This window comes from Urocitellus parryii, chromosome 6 (genome assembly GCF_045843805.1).
Source record: "Urocitellus parryii isolate mUroPar1 chromosome 6, mUroPar1.hap1, whole genome shotgun sequence".
NCBI classification, from domain to species: Eukaryota; Metazoa; Chordata; class Mammalia; order Rodentia; family Sciuridae; genus Urocitellus; species Urocitellus parryii.
In genome coordinates, this window is record NC_135536.1 from 151,135,491 (window position 1) to 151,151,893 (window position 16,403).

General features: G+C 45.6%; 1 protein-coding gene across 1 annotated transcript in view; it reads left to right on the forward strand.

The window, feature by feature from the left end:
- Nucleotides 1-16,403, forward strand: part of Acss1 (acyl-CoA synthetase short chain family member 1) — a 60,965-nt gene that overhangs the window by 11,693 nt on the left and 32,869 nt on the right. The window contains exon 2 of the mRNA XM_026393024.2: nt 454-550. Coding sequence (XP_026248809.2) covers nt 454-550 — 97 coding nt within the window. The remainder of the gene's footprint in view (nt 1-453; nt 551-16,403) is intronic.

Sequence of the window (16,403 nt, forward strand, 5' to 3'; positions counted from 1 at the left end):
TTGTACAAGGAAGCTTGCTCCACGAGCTGTGTATTCTTTCCTACAGCTCAGGCTGACGTGCCCAGTGCAGGCTACACCTAAAACCATCCAGGGAGCTTTGAGGTCCAGCCTGGAGCCTCACTGGATAGGGAGACCAGGGAAGGTCCAGGTGATGGCAACTGGTAGCCAGGGTTGGGAACCACTGGTGTTTGTGGTCCCAGTAATAGTTTGAGAATAAGGAATATTTGTAGGAGGTCACCTTTCACCTTTGGGATAATGTTTACAGGGTGGTGCCTCCATTTTTGCAGCTCTGACAATCACCCTTTCCTTGCAGGGAGGTAGAAAGCTCACAATGGATGAGGGCAGGGTCTTTCTCTGCACAAGTAGAGCAAGCCACAGCAAAGTAGATCCCTGCCCCCCTCTTCTCTCTAAAAACATGAAGAATTAATGTCTGTACAACCTGTTTTTGTACAGTCAACTGCTTGGATCAGCATGTTCAGAAGTCCCCCGAGAGTGTGGCTTTGATCTGGGAGCGAGATGAGCCTGGAACTGAAGTGAGGATCACCTACAGGTACTGTCTATCCCTTCTCAGGCCTCCACACCCAGCAGGGTGACCGGAGTTTCCCTGTCTGTTGGCATGGATCAATGACAGTCATGACTGCCAGCACCAAACACCCATGCTGTTCCATTTAACAGCGAAGGATTCTCTAGCTTGGCAGGAGCCCCAACCTCCTTGTTCACTTTGGCAATTTAATATCTTTAGATTCCCATAAATGCAACTGAGTTTTCTGAAACAAGCAGAGATGACAAATGTTCAAGGTACAGGGGAGGCATTTGGCCTGGTCCTGCTGGTGGTGTCTGGCTCTGGAGGAGTGGGTGGCTGAAAATCAGAGAACACGATTCAGCTTTGGAAATGTCCTTTCATTTCAGAAAAAGGAAGCTTGGGAACAAACTGAATAAAATACACACTGGAGTCATAAAAGCCGGTCACTTAACCTTTTATTCTCACTTGTGAGTGTGGGACAATACATAAAAATAGCCTTGGAGTTTTTTTTTTTTTTTAACAAACTTGATACCATATTTTGCCCCATAATCATCATTACCACATTCATATACATTTGTGAGCATTCCATGCATCTTCATTTTGTATCAAACATAATTTAGTCATAAATGATTTTAAAGTAATACTGGTATAATTTTAAAAAAATTGCTTCGCATAATGATTACACCCCACTTTTTTGCAAAAAAAAAAACCCCAAAATTGGCACAAGATCTGCAACAATTATGTGGTGAAATGTGGTGATTTTATTCTTGGATTTCTTAAGCAGATTCTTTGCTATATCATGGGCCAAGCACATGTGTATTGGGCGGTTTAGCTGAGCTCATGGGTAATGGGCCTTCCTAAGGTTTCCTGTAGGGGCTCAAATTCCTTGTGATCAGTCAGTGTGGAGTATAGGTTTGGCATTAAAGCCTTCTTGGCCTGAGACTGGGGATGTAGTTCAGAGGTAGAGCAGTTGTGTAGGACGTACCAGGCCCTGGGTTTCACCCCTAGCACTGAAAAAAACAAAAACAAAACAAAACCAAAAAACCCAAACCTTAAGGCACAATTTGCCATAATTTTCCTTTACAACAAGCTGCCTAAATTGTGTGTCCTTTGTTCACATATCTTTCCACCCCTCACCTCTTTAGGTCTTCTGCTATGATCACTATCCTAGAGGTGGCTTCAGACTTCCCTGGTCTAATCATCTAGCAAGTCTTCATTGGGTGCCTTTGTGTCCAGCAGGACAGGATAGGTTATGTGTAATAACAATCAATCCTCAAATTCCCAGTAGAGTGGTCACTTTTGACTGAATAGTCAAGGAGGTTCTCCCTGAAAAGGAGGTAGAAAGCTGACCATGGAAGTCATTTAAGCTGAAGTCCAATGACAAGGGGAATAATTTGCCCTGGGAACAGAAAAAAAAGTACAAGTAGCTGGGACCTGGGAGTGAGGGGGACACTGGAGGAGTATTCAGAGAAATGGATTCAGCCTGAAGATCTGAGAGTGAGTTACTCTCTGGCCAACTTGAGTGACCTGAAGGTAAATGGGCCCCCACCATTGCTTTTCATTTGTTTCTCAAATTTCAGTTTTAGCCCAGACCAAATTCACCAAGCCTGGTAAAACTGTGCTCAAATTAACTTTTGCATGCAGCAGTGGTGACGTTGGTTAATTTGCTGCAGCTCCCAGTGGAACTGGCCTGCTTGTCCCCCACCCCCACCCTATCCCTCAGGCCCATCAGAGACTTCACAGCTGTGGATCCTCAGCTTCTTTCCCTTACAGGGCTGAACTCTGGGCTTGTGTTTGCTTCTTATTTCTGTTCCCTATCTCCATCTTGCTTCTGAGAGCCTTGGGTCCACTGGACCCACCGAGTGAATCCCCATGCAGTCCTCCTGTGCACAGGGGATTATGAGGGGTGCTGGTCAAATAAATAGGGTGCTGTGACATTTTAATGATTTTTGACCCAGCTCCATTTGTCTGTAAACAGACTTTTCTTCTGAAAAGGGCCTTAAGGCAGTTGCCTTGGGAGTCATCCTTCAATAAAAGATGAGAAACATCTGTGAGGCCAGAGGTGCTAACTGGATACCAGCTGTGAGCAGTCCAGTCCTGGCACTCCCTGGAGGACTAAACTCCTTCCATCTGTGTCCAGCATGTGCCTGGACCCTGGGGGCGGGTGGACCATGGGTTACACCCACTCCCAGCCTCTCTGTATGCTGCAGTCTTCAGCAGGGTGTGAACTAGGCTCCATGGCCCCCTGAAATGTCTGGTTAAACATAAACCATGTGGAATGTTCAGGACTGCGGCCAGTCCTGAACAAGGGCGACTTTAGTTCCATAGCAAAGAAGTAGCCTTGGGTCACAGAGACAAATTTATGAATATAGGTAAGGTATTTATTATTCTAAGAATGAGCAGACTTAGTCCAAAATGGTTTTGCTGATCTTAGCCAGGCTTAAAACCAGGTAGCTATTTCTATTTGCTTTTTGAGTGAAAAGTGTACATACAGGTTCTCTGTAATTGCAGCGAGTCCTTGAAGGACCCTGGTTAATCATCTTCCTGGTCATTTTAGGAGTTTGATATGAGATTTTCTTCCTGTCCTTCCACACTTACTGCTGGCTGTCTACCAGCATGCTGGAGGGTGCACATGAGCGCACACACACACACACACACACACACACACACTCAAGCACACAACCCAGTGTTAAAACCAAGGACAACTTAGTCATTGAAATGAAGTGCTTTCTGCCCTGATGTCCCTGATGTCCCTGATGTCTCATGCAGCGGTACCACAGGAGCCTCAGAATAGCCACAACCTTTCTGGGTTCAAAGATTAACTTCTAAACTCATAGTCTCTTCCTTCCTTCCTTTTTTCCTTCCTTCCTCCCTTCCTCCCTTCTTTCCTCTTGTGGTGTTGGGGATGGAACTCAGGACCTCATACTTACCGGGTAAGACTTGTGCCACCAGTGGAGCTAGAGCCCCAGCCTGCAGGCCCTTTAAAGCAACCCCATAGGACTGTACTTTCCATAGGTTGGGGTGTTGATGCAAGCTTACAAGTGGCTGGAAATTCTGCATGCTAACATGCCCCTGGGACAGTGACCAAGGAGAAAGAAATCTCTTGACTTTTACCCCTTACTTTGACCTCAGGCACAGCAGGCAGTTGTCAGTACCTGCAGACTCACCCTGGGATTGGCACAGTGGACTTTGCTCTGGAGGAATTTGCAGCCTGATTTTTCTCTGGTTATCATAGGACTTGGGGTCAGCAGAAAAAGTCAAATTCTGGTTTAGGATCATCCTCTGTTGGTTTGATGAATTGTGAAGTCACGTAGTCTCTCCAGGAACAATTTTCCCATCTATAAAATGGAGGCAATAATTATAACCAAATGACTCTACAGTGTTAGCACAAGGAGATGGTGGAATGCATTGAAGTGTAAATACTATCTGAGTGTGGTGGTGCATGCCCGTAATCCCAGCTACTAGGAGATGAGACAAGAGGATTGCAAGTTGGAGGCCAGCTTCAGTAACTTAGGGAGACCATATCAACAGCTCACTCTCCATAAACTACGGGGCTTAGCCCTTAAGAACACACACACACACACACACACACACACACACACCCCTACATGTCTCAAAATAAAAAATACAAAAGGCTGGTATTGTAGCTCAGTGGTAGACTGCCCCGTGGTTCAATCTCTAGTACCAACCCCTCCTCCAAACAAAACAAACCAATTAAAAACAACAAAAAATTATCCAGTAAAAAAGAATGATGATTATGATAGTAGCCACTATTTATTGAGTACTTACTAAGTTTGAGTTCTATTTTAAACACCATGACTGCATTATTTTAAAGACCACAATTTGTTTGGAAAAGAATAATAATGCTAATTATTATTATTACTACTTCCAATGTTTTATCATGAAAAAATTGAAACAGTGCACATACCATCTGCCCACCACCTAGATTTGTTTTGTCATGTGTGGTTCATCCATCATCCCTCTAAGTATGTTCCCAGACATCAGTATTTCTTTCACAAGTCTCCATCATGCACATGATGAACTAGAGGACGTTATGTTTTTATTTTTCTCTTTTGATGTGAAATTTACCTGCAATGGAATGCACAAGTTTACATTTGCTGGATTTTGACCCATGCATACCCCTGTGGAACTCAAACTCGTATTTTAAGAAACAGAACAATCATTGCTTCAGAAAGTTCTTGTGTCCCTTCTTAGTTAATCATCACCCCTCCCCCAGTAATCAACTTCCCATCTGATTTATTTTCTGAATGGGTATCTTTTTTAAGCCAACCTTTCAGAAAAGGAGACAGACTTAGGTGAAATTGTTTAACTAGGAGCAACTGTCTGGTGGGGGAAGCCATGGCTTGATTCCATGTCAGCAAGTTCAGAGCCAAGAACCCACATCACATGCCATAGGCTATGTCAGCGACTTCACTGGGACCTGATGCATCCTAGGACGAAGCCCTTCAAAATGGGCTACATCAGCATTCTTTTTCCGGGACTCAGCTTATGGGGGATCATTGCCTCTGGGTGGACACTCTTGTGGCCTTCAGGTGTGTGCTATTTTGTATATTAGCATCTAAACTCTACTTCACTTGGCCATAGACCTTTCCTGGGGCCAAGTGGTAGGGAGGCCTGGGGGGATTCACTTTAAGAACTTGGGGGGGGATGCCAGTATCCTCACCTGGCTCCCACTTTGTTCACATCACCAGTGCCTTCTCCCTGTGGCTTCAAAACCAGAGCTGAGTAGCAGCAGCAGGAGCCAATTCTTGGACACATCCTGCCAGAGGACACTGAGGCTGGGATTCAGCCTGGGATTGATCTGTGACCAATTCCTCATATGTGACCTGAACCCCCTTTTAGCTTTCCTTTGCCCAGAGCCATCTCCCCAAGGGACCTAGCAGGCTCCTTGGAGCAGGGCCCCTGGAGGCCACTAGGCCAGGCATAGATAATTTGCATGCTCCCTGAAGTAAGGTGGCAAGAGAGCACTCTAGGCAGCTGCTTCTTCTTACCATCCACATGTGCCTCTTTTAGAAGATGGTTCTTCTCATCTTAGTTCAGATGCACAGATTGTAGAGACTCTTGGGAGTAGACACACAGAAAAACTCAAGTGCTTTTCCTTCGGCAAGATGATGTCAATGTTGGGGAGACTGATGAGGCTTCAGCTCTGCTACCTGCCTGGGTAGTATGTAATCTCCCTGCTAATCCTGGGGTCTAGGCCAGGGATTTCCAAGCTAGGGGTGGACACAGGCCCTTCAGAGCTGTCGGAGGCCTTGCAGCTGGTCTCACATCTGTTCAGCCTGTGGGGTGTGACCTGAAATAGGAGAAGGCAAGTTGTGAGAGCCAGAGTGAGTGTTTACCAAGCCGGAACCAGGGTTCTTTAATCTGCCTCTCTATAGGGGACTTTAATTTAAACTTGAGGCCAAATGAGAGTTTTTTAAATTAAACCATAAAAATCCAGGTTTTATCTCTGACCATCCTTGTGACTTTGGGGCCATCCCTCTGGGCCTCAGCATCCTCATCTGCAAAAGCAGAAATTAGAAAACCTTGGGTACTGTCCAACACTGGTGGACTTGAGCCAGGAAGGCGGGTCCTAATCAGTATTGTGAGACATGGTGGAGCATTGTGGGTCCCCTGAGTGTGCTGGGAAGGACAGTATCATGTGCCTGAATCATTCAGCATCTGTGGCTAAATGATTTCCACAGGGCTGATTTCCTGGGATTTCATTCTGGGCCTTTTTCTTGGGTGGGAGTTGGGTGCAGTGAGAAAGCTCCGCCCAGAGGAGCAGAGGGGATGTCAGGCCTCCCTGGCTCTGCCTGCCACAAACCCCTCAGTGGGCATGGAGGGCAATGGTTTTATCTTTGGGAGGGCTGGGTGAATGTTGGACATCATCGAGAATTCACATAGCCAGTGCCTAATCGCGGAGGGCCCACAGGGAAGCGCAAGATGGGACCTGTCTTGTAGGGTGCCCTTTTATCTGGGGAAGAGGGAACTGCTATACACCACATGCTGCAGCCAGCTGGGGATGGGGTGGGGGATTTTCAAGTTGGAGCTGCCTTCCTAACAGTCTTGTCTCTGTCTAGGGTGTCTTCAGCGTGGTCACTTAGGAAGGTCACAGAAGTGGCTGGTGTCAGTGGATTCAAGTGGTAGGAAGCAGGAAGTCTCACTGTACACAACACCCAGTTGGAGAAGGCTTCAGGGAGGGTTGAGTTTTGAGAGGCAGAGGAAGGAAGCATGAGGATGAAGGCAGGAGGAACCATGGGAGGTATGCATGTTGCAGGGCGTGTATAAGGTCCTTGCTTAGCATCTGGATGGCCATCTTAAGCGACAACTGTCATTTTAAGGGAAAAGTTTCGCTTTCCCTCCCAGAGGCATTTCTGAGAAAGGCTCTCCCTCATACCAACCCAACCCTTAACTGCTGCATTAGGACCCACCGGGCTCTGATTCCTGAGCCTCTCCCATAAAAGTCCCAGAACTCGAGCCCATTTTTCCTCTCGCTCCTATAGAGAGATGGCCTTTGTTTGTCAGCTCTGACAAATAAATTCTTGTGTATATCTCTGCCTGGTCTCTGTCTTTTCATTTCTCGATTACTCATCTCTCATTCCTTGCTTTCCCTTAAGTGTATCTTCACCAAGCTGCCAGATGCCTGCTTTGTCCCCTGACTATGTGAAACTCACAGAAAATCACCTCTCTGACCCTCAGTTTTCTTATCTGTACAATAGAATCATGGTTTTCCTCCCCTGGTCTGCTGAGTGTTGCTTGGGACACATAGGATGAAAGCCCAGACCTGTGTTTGGAGAGGAATGGTCTATATTTGCTGCATATTGAGGTTCGTTTGCTGCATATTTGGCGTTAATTTAAGGTCAGCAGAGTATTTCAGAAGCACAGGGCTGGGGATGTCTGTGTTTGCTGGGCTCAGGAGTGGGTGGGTGAGTGGGATTCCACCTTAAGTGCATTAGCAAAAGGCAGCCCCATCCCTCCCCATGCCTGCACTTCTTCCTTAGCACCCACATTACTTGCTTTAGAGAACAAGCTCCTTTATTAAAACATTGAGGCAGTTGAGGGAGGCTCATTAACTGACTGAGGTTGATGGATGCAGTGGGATGGGATGGGGAAACAACCCTCTCTGCAGTTGGTGTGTTCAGGGAACCCCAGAGTTGGAGAGAGCTGTCAGAGGCTCCTGGGCCACAGGTGATGTTCAGGCCTGGCTTCCCCACCCGAGAGGAGGTGGCACTCTGGGTGGTCATCTGAGTAACTCCATTTGGGAAGGTTGGTCTGGAATCTGCATGCTGGCAGTGGGAATCTAATAGAAACTCGGTATTACTTGATATGCACAAGTTAAGCCGGCACCTATATTGCCTTAAGATTTTGGCTCCAGATGTTCAAGCTGGGAAATGGTTCTGTTCTTTCTATATATGACCACTGTTTCAGGGCACTGTTAAGGTTTTCAGAATTTCATATTTTAGAATAGCTGCATCTTCAGACTGCAGCAGCAATGACCTCACATCTGGATGTCTCCAGAAACCTTGATGGGGAAATTTCTGAGAATTCTTTGGGAGTAAAGCCTGGCAGAGGTTTAATTCCAGGACACACACATGCTTCCCTGAGAGCTGGTGGCCCACTTTTGTGAATCCCCTTTCTGCATGCAGGAGTTTGCAGGGAGTGACCAAGTTGTGGGAAGTGGAGGGGCGCTGGCTCCTGGAGAGGGGGCAGGGCTCTGGCAAGGGGAGCGTTGATGCTCAATGCTTGGGGCTTGTGGAATCTGTGAGTAGGTGGCCAGGGTTTTGTTATTCCCAGTTTGTGTTTTTCCTCCGGTTTTTGCAGGTTCTTGACTGAGGGGTTAGTCTGACTCACAGCTTTGTTGTAGGCTGCACTTTGGTGTCCCTTGGCCATGTGGGTGGGGTCTCCAACAGGGCAGCACAGCCAGTATTAGGTACCAGGAGGTTGACACCTTTTACCCTTCTATACTGCCTTGAAATGTGTATTGCCCTGGCCCATCTCCCTATTTCCTCCCCCAGAGTTCGAATCTTCATTCTTTTGCCTTCTCATCCCCCTCCATTTTCTCCTCCCATGGTAGGGGGAGCACAGCAGTGCCTCTGCAGCTGGAGCCCAGCCCTGGGGAGGATGGGGATGGACTGTGGGGGCCCCTGCTTATTCCTCTGGAAGACACCTACCCTCCCCCTGCTGCCTTATGGGGCTGCCCTTCTCCCCCTTATGGGGCAAATGCTGAAATGGATAACCCTAGTTCCTATTCCTGACCCTAACTCCCAGAAATCCTCAGGAACTGGGACATTTACATAGCTGGAAAAACCAGAATTAGGATTTGAGCTCAGTTTTGGCTGGGGCCATCCACTGGGGAATCTGAGGCTCAAGTCCTGTGCTTGGAAGAGGTAAAGGTGGGGTGCTTTACCACTGAGCTACATCCTCAGTCCTTTTTATTTTGCTGAGGCTGCCAGGAACTTGCAATCCTCCTGCTTTAGCCTCCCCAATCACTGGAATTATAGGTTTGTGCTACTGCCCCTCCTCCTCTTCCTTCTCCTCCTCCTCTTCCTCTTCCTCTTCCTCCTCCTCTTCCTCTTCCTCCTCCTCTTCCTCCTCCTCTTCCTTCTCCTTCTTTTTACTGACAATTTTTAAGTTGTTTATTGGAAGTATTAGGTTTTTTTAAAACCTACTAATTATTTTGCTATACAAAATAAAACTCATAATATGAACTTTTAACATTTTGGTATAAAATTAATAATATGGAAAAAGATGCAAACCAACCAAGAGGTAAAAAGTTTTTAACAGTGGCACTGTGTACAAGCATCTTTTATTCAAGTGAACATCCAGGCTAATAGTTTATTTTCCCTTTGTTGATATTTCTCACAAACTTTTTAGTAAGCATGGTTCTTGGTGGTGTGTGCAGGGGCTGTGTGCAGACAATGTACCTTCTTACTGATAGGATGATTATCTTCCAGATGGCTGGAGCCATGGAGGACAAGCAAACACTCATAAAGCATGGATACCACTTGGGAAGGGGCTCATCAGTGCCAGAAAGTTTCAGGACCATCATGAAGGTCTGGACAGAGCTTGTAGGAAGTAGGAAAAAGTGGCGATGATGGCTGTGAAGTCCTAAAGGCTGGACTGGGCTGCACGTGGATGTTGTGACCTCTATCATAGGAGGAGGAAATGAAGGGGGGAATAGAGATGCAGCCCCTGGAGGAGAGGACAGGGAGATGAGCCAGGGTGTCTCTGCACCCACTGTGTGCTGGGTGCTGGCTGTGCTGCTTGCTGGGCAGTAAGGAGCAGAGAGCACAGGGTGCTAGGGAGGGAGATAGCTTGGGTGTTGGCTGCTTCTCAGAACAGTGACCACATGCCTGGCACTGTATCACCTTCATCTCTTCCCTTGATTCTCTGTGGCTGTACAAACCTGGTCAGAATGTTGTTACAGACCTTGCTGGCAGAAGGAGATTTGGGAATCTGCATTTGAAAATGAACCTGTTAATGCAGTTGCAATGACCCCAAGGGAAATGTATTTGTTAGGATCCAGATGCAGAAAGCGGATTCTTTGTGGCTCTTTTAAGCCAAAGGGAGTTTCCACAGGGTGCTCATCAAATCACTGAAGAGGGAGGACCCCCTCCAGGGTGAAAAGTCAGCCTGGAGGCACAGTCCCCAAGGAATCAGGCATTCAGCAGACTCTTGGCACCCTCAAAGGTAGGGGGACTGCTCCAGAAAAACCTAGCAAAACAAAGGTGTGCCTTGCAGCCTCTCACATGTGCAGTTCTTGTTTTCCTACAAAGGTGCCAGGTGCAAAGGCATCTCAAGGGAAATATGCCCCCTGGGGAGGCTGGAGTGGATGCTATGCAGAAACCGGTGAAGACAAGTCAGGTGCAGCCCTGTGGGGGAAGGAATAGGGAGTTGAGCCAGGGCAAGTCACATTTCAAGGAAGTGTAGAAGGGTAAAAGGTTTCAACCTTCTGATACCTGATATTGGCTGTGCTGCCCTATTGGAGACCCCCACGCCACATGGCTGAGAGATGTTGATGCCTAGGGGTGGGGGTTAACTGTTGTAAGATGAGGAGCAGACCTGTCGCTTCCCAGATCCCAGGCCACAAGCAAGGCCTTGCTGATCCCTCCACTTCTTGCAGTTGAACAAACTCTCAGGTATTCCTGTTGTGCCAAGGCCTTTGGTTGCCACCACTGCTCAAGGTCTGCTATAACTAACAGGCTATGATTTTTTTTTTCTGTTGTTGTTGTTCTAATTAGTTTTACATGACAGTAAAATGCATTTCTACTTATTGTACACAAATAGAGCACAACTTTTCATTTCATTATAGATGATGTAGAGTCACACCATTCATGCAATCATACGTGTACATAGGGTGATAATGTCTGTATCATTTCACCATCTTTTCTACCCCCATACCTGCTCCCCTCATCTCACTCCCCTCTTCACTATCCAAAATTCCTCCATTCTTCCCTTTTTTCCTGCCTCCCCATTATGGATCAGCATCCACATATCAGATAAAACATTTGGCCTTTGGTTTTGGGGGATTATCTTATTTTGCTTAGCATGATATTCTCCAACTCCATCCATTTACCTGCAAATGTCATAATTTCATTCTTCTTTAAGGCTGAGTAATATCCCAATGTATATATATATACCACAATTTCTTTATCCATTCATCTGTTGAAGGGCATCTAGATTAGTTCCACAGTTTAACTATTGTAAATTGACAGGCTTTGATCTTGACCCCTAACTTATTAATTCCACCCAGAGTAGGCTTATCTGGATGTGGATTCCTGGTAGGCCAAAGCTTTTCCAAAATAACAGTCTTCTATTTTGACATTTTAAACCCATTAGTTTTCTGGTTGTTAAAACTAAATTGTGATAGTTTTCTAGCCTCAGAATTTGTGTGATGTTTTTTTTGGCATGTTTCCACTGGTGCAAATAGGAATGCTTTTGTGAAATTGCAGAGGTTCACATACTACTTCTGAAGTGGTACGTGGCCTCTAGTGGGTTACAGCAGAGATGAGATGCATGAACTTGTGCAGTGGCCTGGCTGCCAAGGGAGAATATATGAGCATGTTCTCTGCTCTTGATCCCATGATCAGGAATGAAGTGGAGTCTGGGAGTCCAGCCTCTGAGCTTATACAGAACTTAACTCCATCTGAAACTCAAGGTCAGAGAGACTGTGGCCTCAATAAGGTGGTTACGTGGCTTGGAATAAAACAGAGGCAAGCATTTGCTCTTCCCTTTTTCCCAAACTTACAATTTGAGCTTTTGTTAACAATTACTTATTATTGAATGAATAATAAAATGAATGAAATAAATAAATGACTAGCAATTATTGTTTCATGAAGGAAAAAAAAATATGTGAACTTTAAGGGCATTCTTAAGGAGTGGGGAAGGCAGTTTTTGAGATAGATTGCTAGGAGAGACGAGAAGGCTGCCCCTGGAGCAAGGCAAGGTTAGTTAGTGATTCCCAAGTCTTATGGGGTTGGTGGCATCAAGTACTCCTCAGAATGATTGTGTATATAGTGTTCCAACACTTCATTCACTTGAGTCACATTTATAGTTTAAAATTAGCAGTGGGCAGAAATATTTACACTGGTATATAAGCAGCAAATTTTACAAAGCAGAGCTTTTCTTTTTAGTTGTTAAGTTCTGAACCTGTTACCAACTCAGGTCTCAGGCAGTCATGCCAGACTTGGTGCCCTCTGAATGTGACCTGGTGACTGTGCCACCTTCCTGCTGACTTTCCTCCAGGTATTAATTTGTAGTGTTCTACGGACCCACAGAAAAGCCTAGAAATAGAATGACTCCTAATTTGCACTTGGTCTGGAACTTTCTATGTGAACTCGGCTTCTCTGTGTTTTGCCTTTGCTGCTGCAGAAAAATGAAATTGCACAGGGCAATCTTGAGAGACAGATGGCACAGGGAACATGCAAACCCGAAGTGGGACCTGAAAAAAAAAAAAACATTCTGTGGCTTTTTTTTTTTTTTAAACCAAGGGAATAGTAAATGCTTTTAGGAAGTTAAAACTACATCCTCTTCCAAACCCCACCAGGGAAAGGACTTAATTATGTGGATTGGGAGGTAAACAAGTCTGTCTTGCCAGTAGATGAATGTTCTGCCAGGACCTAGCTGTTTTCAGGGCTGTCTTCCAGGCTTGGAGTCCACTTGGAGGGTGTGCTTGTCCAGAGCCACCAGCCCGCAGGAGCCTGGGGAAGGAGGGAGATCTTAATGTGTTGACACCTGGTTTCCTCAGTGATGTGAGCTGTGCTTTGTGGCTAGAAGGGAAAGAACTTCTTTTCAGGGAAACAAGATTCCGGCCAAGGACAACTGCTGAGAGGTCCAAGAGGAAATCAGGCATGAATGAGGTCTGCCTGGTTACTTCTATTCGACAAGGGTGTCCTTTAATGGGTCAACTGCATACTGACTCTGGCCAGGATGTGAGATTTGACCTGGATGTGTCTGGTGAGACACCCTGAAGTAGGGGGTCTTGAATATGGAGCCACCCCTATACTCTCCCCCTGTTTTGCATTCCTGATGATGGGAGAATGTCTCAATTTAATACTCATGGATAGGGGCAGGTTTTTAGCACTTCTCTTGGTAATTTCCTCTCCTTCTTCTTTTTTTTTCTTTTTGTGGTACCAGGAATTGAACCCAGGAGCACTTAACCACTGATCCACATCCCCAGCCCTTTTTGTATTTTATTTACAGACAGGGTCTCACTGAGTTGCTTAGGGTCTCGATAAAGTGCTGAGACTGGCTTTGAACTCATGATCCTTCTGTCTCCACCTCCTGAGCCGCTGGGATCACAGGCGTGTGCCACTGCACCCAGCGGTAATTTCCTTCTTGAACAAGAATCAGTCTTAGGTTTAGAGCCCTTGGTTCACTTGGGTTGGAGTTGGGAACAGAATCCAGGGCCTTGTGTGCACATTCTAAGCACATACTTTACCACTGAGCTCTACCTCCAACCCGGTTCATTCTTAAAATACATTTATATTAAAAAAGTAAATTAACCCAAGGAAAAATGGTGCATTAAATAGCAAGAGCATTGGCAATTGGTAAAAACCATGAAGCTTGGGAAGTTTTATGACAGGAAAACAAACAAACAAAACAAAACAAAAAAACAACCACAAGTGTTCTGATGTTGAAGCTCATGAAAAGAACTGGGTATGAGCTGGGACTCCCAGGGGAGACTAGGCCTAGAATCAAATTCTACTCTGACTCATTCAATGGGCAGCCCTCAGAAAGTGGCTTAACTTCTCTGTGTGTTTCCTCATCTGTAAAGTGGAGGGGAATGAAGCCTCTGAGCCCCTAGGCTTGTTGACAGTTGAATGGCGCTGTTGTTTGGATCTTAAATGTCTCCCAAAGGCCCATGTGTTAAAGGCTTGGTCACCAACATGTAGGGACTGTTGAGAGGTGGTGGAACCTTTAGGAAGTGGTGCCCACTGGAAGGAAGCTAGGTCACTGTGGGCATGTCCTTGAAGGGAACAATGGGATTCCAGCCCCTTCCTCTCTCTCTCTTTTGCTTCCTGGCCACCATGAGGAATATATTATGCCTTATGTACTGTGCTGCCACAGGCCCAAACAACAAGGACAAGTGACCATGGACAAAAATCTTTGAAATTGTGAACCAAATAAACCTTTTACTTTATTAAGTTGATTATTTTAGGTATTTTGTCATGGTGATGAAAGGCTGATGCAAATGAGTGCTTTTGTGTGAACTATTTGGAACAGCCTTTACTGTTGTCATTTCAAGGGAAGGAAGTGAGAATTGGGGTGGAGGTGAAGGAAGGCCAGAAGAGGGAATTGGGGGGGACCTGTCTTTTAAAGATTGAGGAAGTAGGAGGTGGCCTGGGGAAAAGGTTCCCTGTGCTCACAGTGGGAGGTAAGTATGACTGGAGACGGTGGGGTGATGCAAAGTGCACAGTGGGCCTGCCTTCCTTCTGACCTCTCGGAGTCACAAGCCCCAGCTGAGAATCTGGACCCCAGAACTGGCAGCAGCTCCAACAGTGGGTGACTCTGTTCCTCAGAACCATTCCTGCTGTTAGTATCTGCCACCAGGGCATAGAGCAGCTGGGCTGCAAGGCACCTGCACATACTTGTGTCACATTGACTCTGAGCAAGGGACGAGGATTGTGCCAAGCAAATTGTTCTCCTTCCTCTCCTTGAGGTACCCAGCTCTGTTAGGGAAGTACTAACTACCTTTTTTTTCCCCATTTCATAGTCTGTCATTTTCTGCAGTGATTATAATTGCTGTATATAGGGCATCTTTAAAAGCCCCTGGGATGTGGCTGAAGGTATTTTGCTCAGTAGTAGAGCAATTGCCCAGCGTGCTCAAGGCCCTGAGTTCAATTCCCAGCATGGTAAAAAACAAACAAACAAAAAAACTTAAAAAAAAAAAATCAAAGGTGCCCGGGACTTCATATTTGTGCTTCACAAGCATTATTATTAGTAGGCCCTGTTATCAGGCCATCTCAGGGGTACAGAGAGCTGGAGGGGCCATCTCTGGGAAACTCTCGGAGTTCAGTATTTTCCATGGAGTACACCAAAACCTTAAGGAAAACGCTGGGTATGATGGTGTGCACTGGTACAGTCCCAGCTTCTTGAGGTTGAGGTAGGAGAATCACTTGAACCCAGGAGTTGGAGACCAGCCTGGGCAACAGATTGAGAACCCTGTCTCAAAAACAAAGCAAAAACAAAGGAACAGACGAACAAACAAAAGAACCAAACAAAAGAAAAATGTTTTCTGCAAGGAATTTAGAAAACATACTGCTTGAGGGACTGGTTGACCCCTGGCAACTGGGCTTTTATTTCCTGGGAACCCCAATGTATCTTGGGCCTTGCTTGGCAGATTGAAGCTTGGAGACATTTTTTGTGTTTAAATGTGATTTCTGCTCTATATTTTCATAGCAGTTTCTCTTTACTAAAAGGTCAGGGTCACAAAAACAAATAATATATAAGGAGCTTCATACTTGGTTTAAGAGCCTGGTTAACTGATTTCCAGGGCTTCTATACTTTTATTGGTAGTAATTAGCAGAGTGAGCCAATGTCATTACCATTAATTCAAATTTAGTGGTTATGGAATTTCACGGTCAGATGAGTCTGTGCCTTAGGCCTGATTCCATGAGTTGTGAGCCACCTCTACCCAGAGTGAAGAAGTCTGTCTTGCTATGTTCCTCTTTCCTAAAATCCATTCTTTTTTTTTCTCACCACCTCTATTTTGCAGAAACAGTATGCTGAAGAAAATATTAAGTTCTAGAGACAGCATATGCATCTAAACATGAAATTGACACCTTTGCCTCAGCACAAGGGTAGAGAGGACAGAGGTGACTGTGCCTGTGAAACACTTTGTGTCTGTCACAGGTGCAGGAGAATGCAGGGTGGGTTTGGACTCTTGTTTCATGCTCATTTGTTCAACAAATATTTATTGAGAATCTTTTATGAACTAGGCTTAGTTCTAGATGCTGGGAAGACAGCAATAAATGAAAATGAAATCTTTGCTCAAGTAGACCTTGTACTCTAGAGGGACAGATGGATCATAAAGAAGATAAATCTGTCAGCGAGTGTTTATTTCATGATTACTGAGAACCAGAGAAACTGTAGGAAATGAACAAATTATGCAACCTCAATATCTCTCTCTCTCTCTCTCTCTCTCTCTCTCTCTCACTGGGGATTGAACCCAGGGATACTTTATCATTGAGTTACAGGCCCAGTCCTTTGTTTTTCACTTTGAGACAAGGTTTCACGAAGTTGCTTAAGGCCTTGCTAAATTGCTGACGCTGGCCTTGAACTCATGATCCTCCTACCTCAGTCTCCTGAGCTGCTGGGATTACAAGAATGTGCCAACAATTTATTCCTTTGTTAGGAGCCACAGCAAAAATATTGA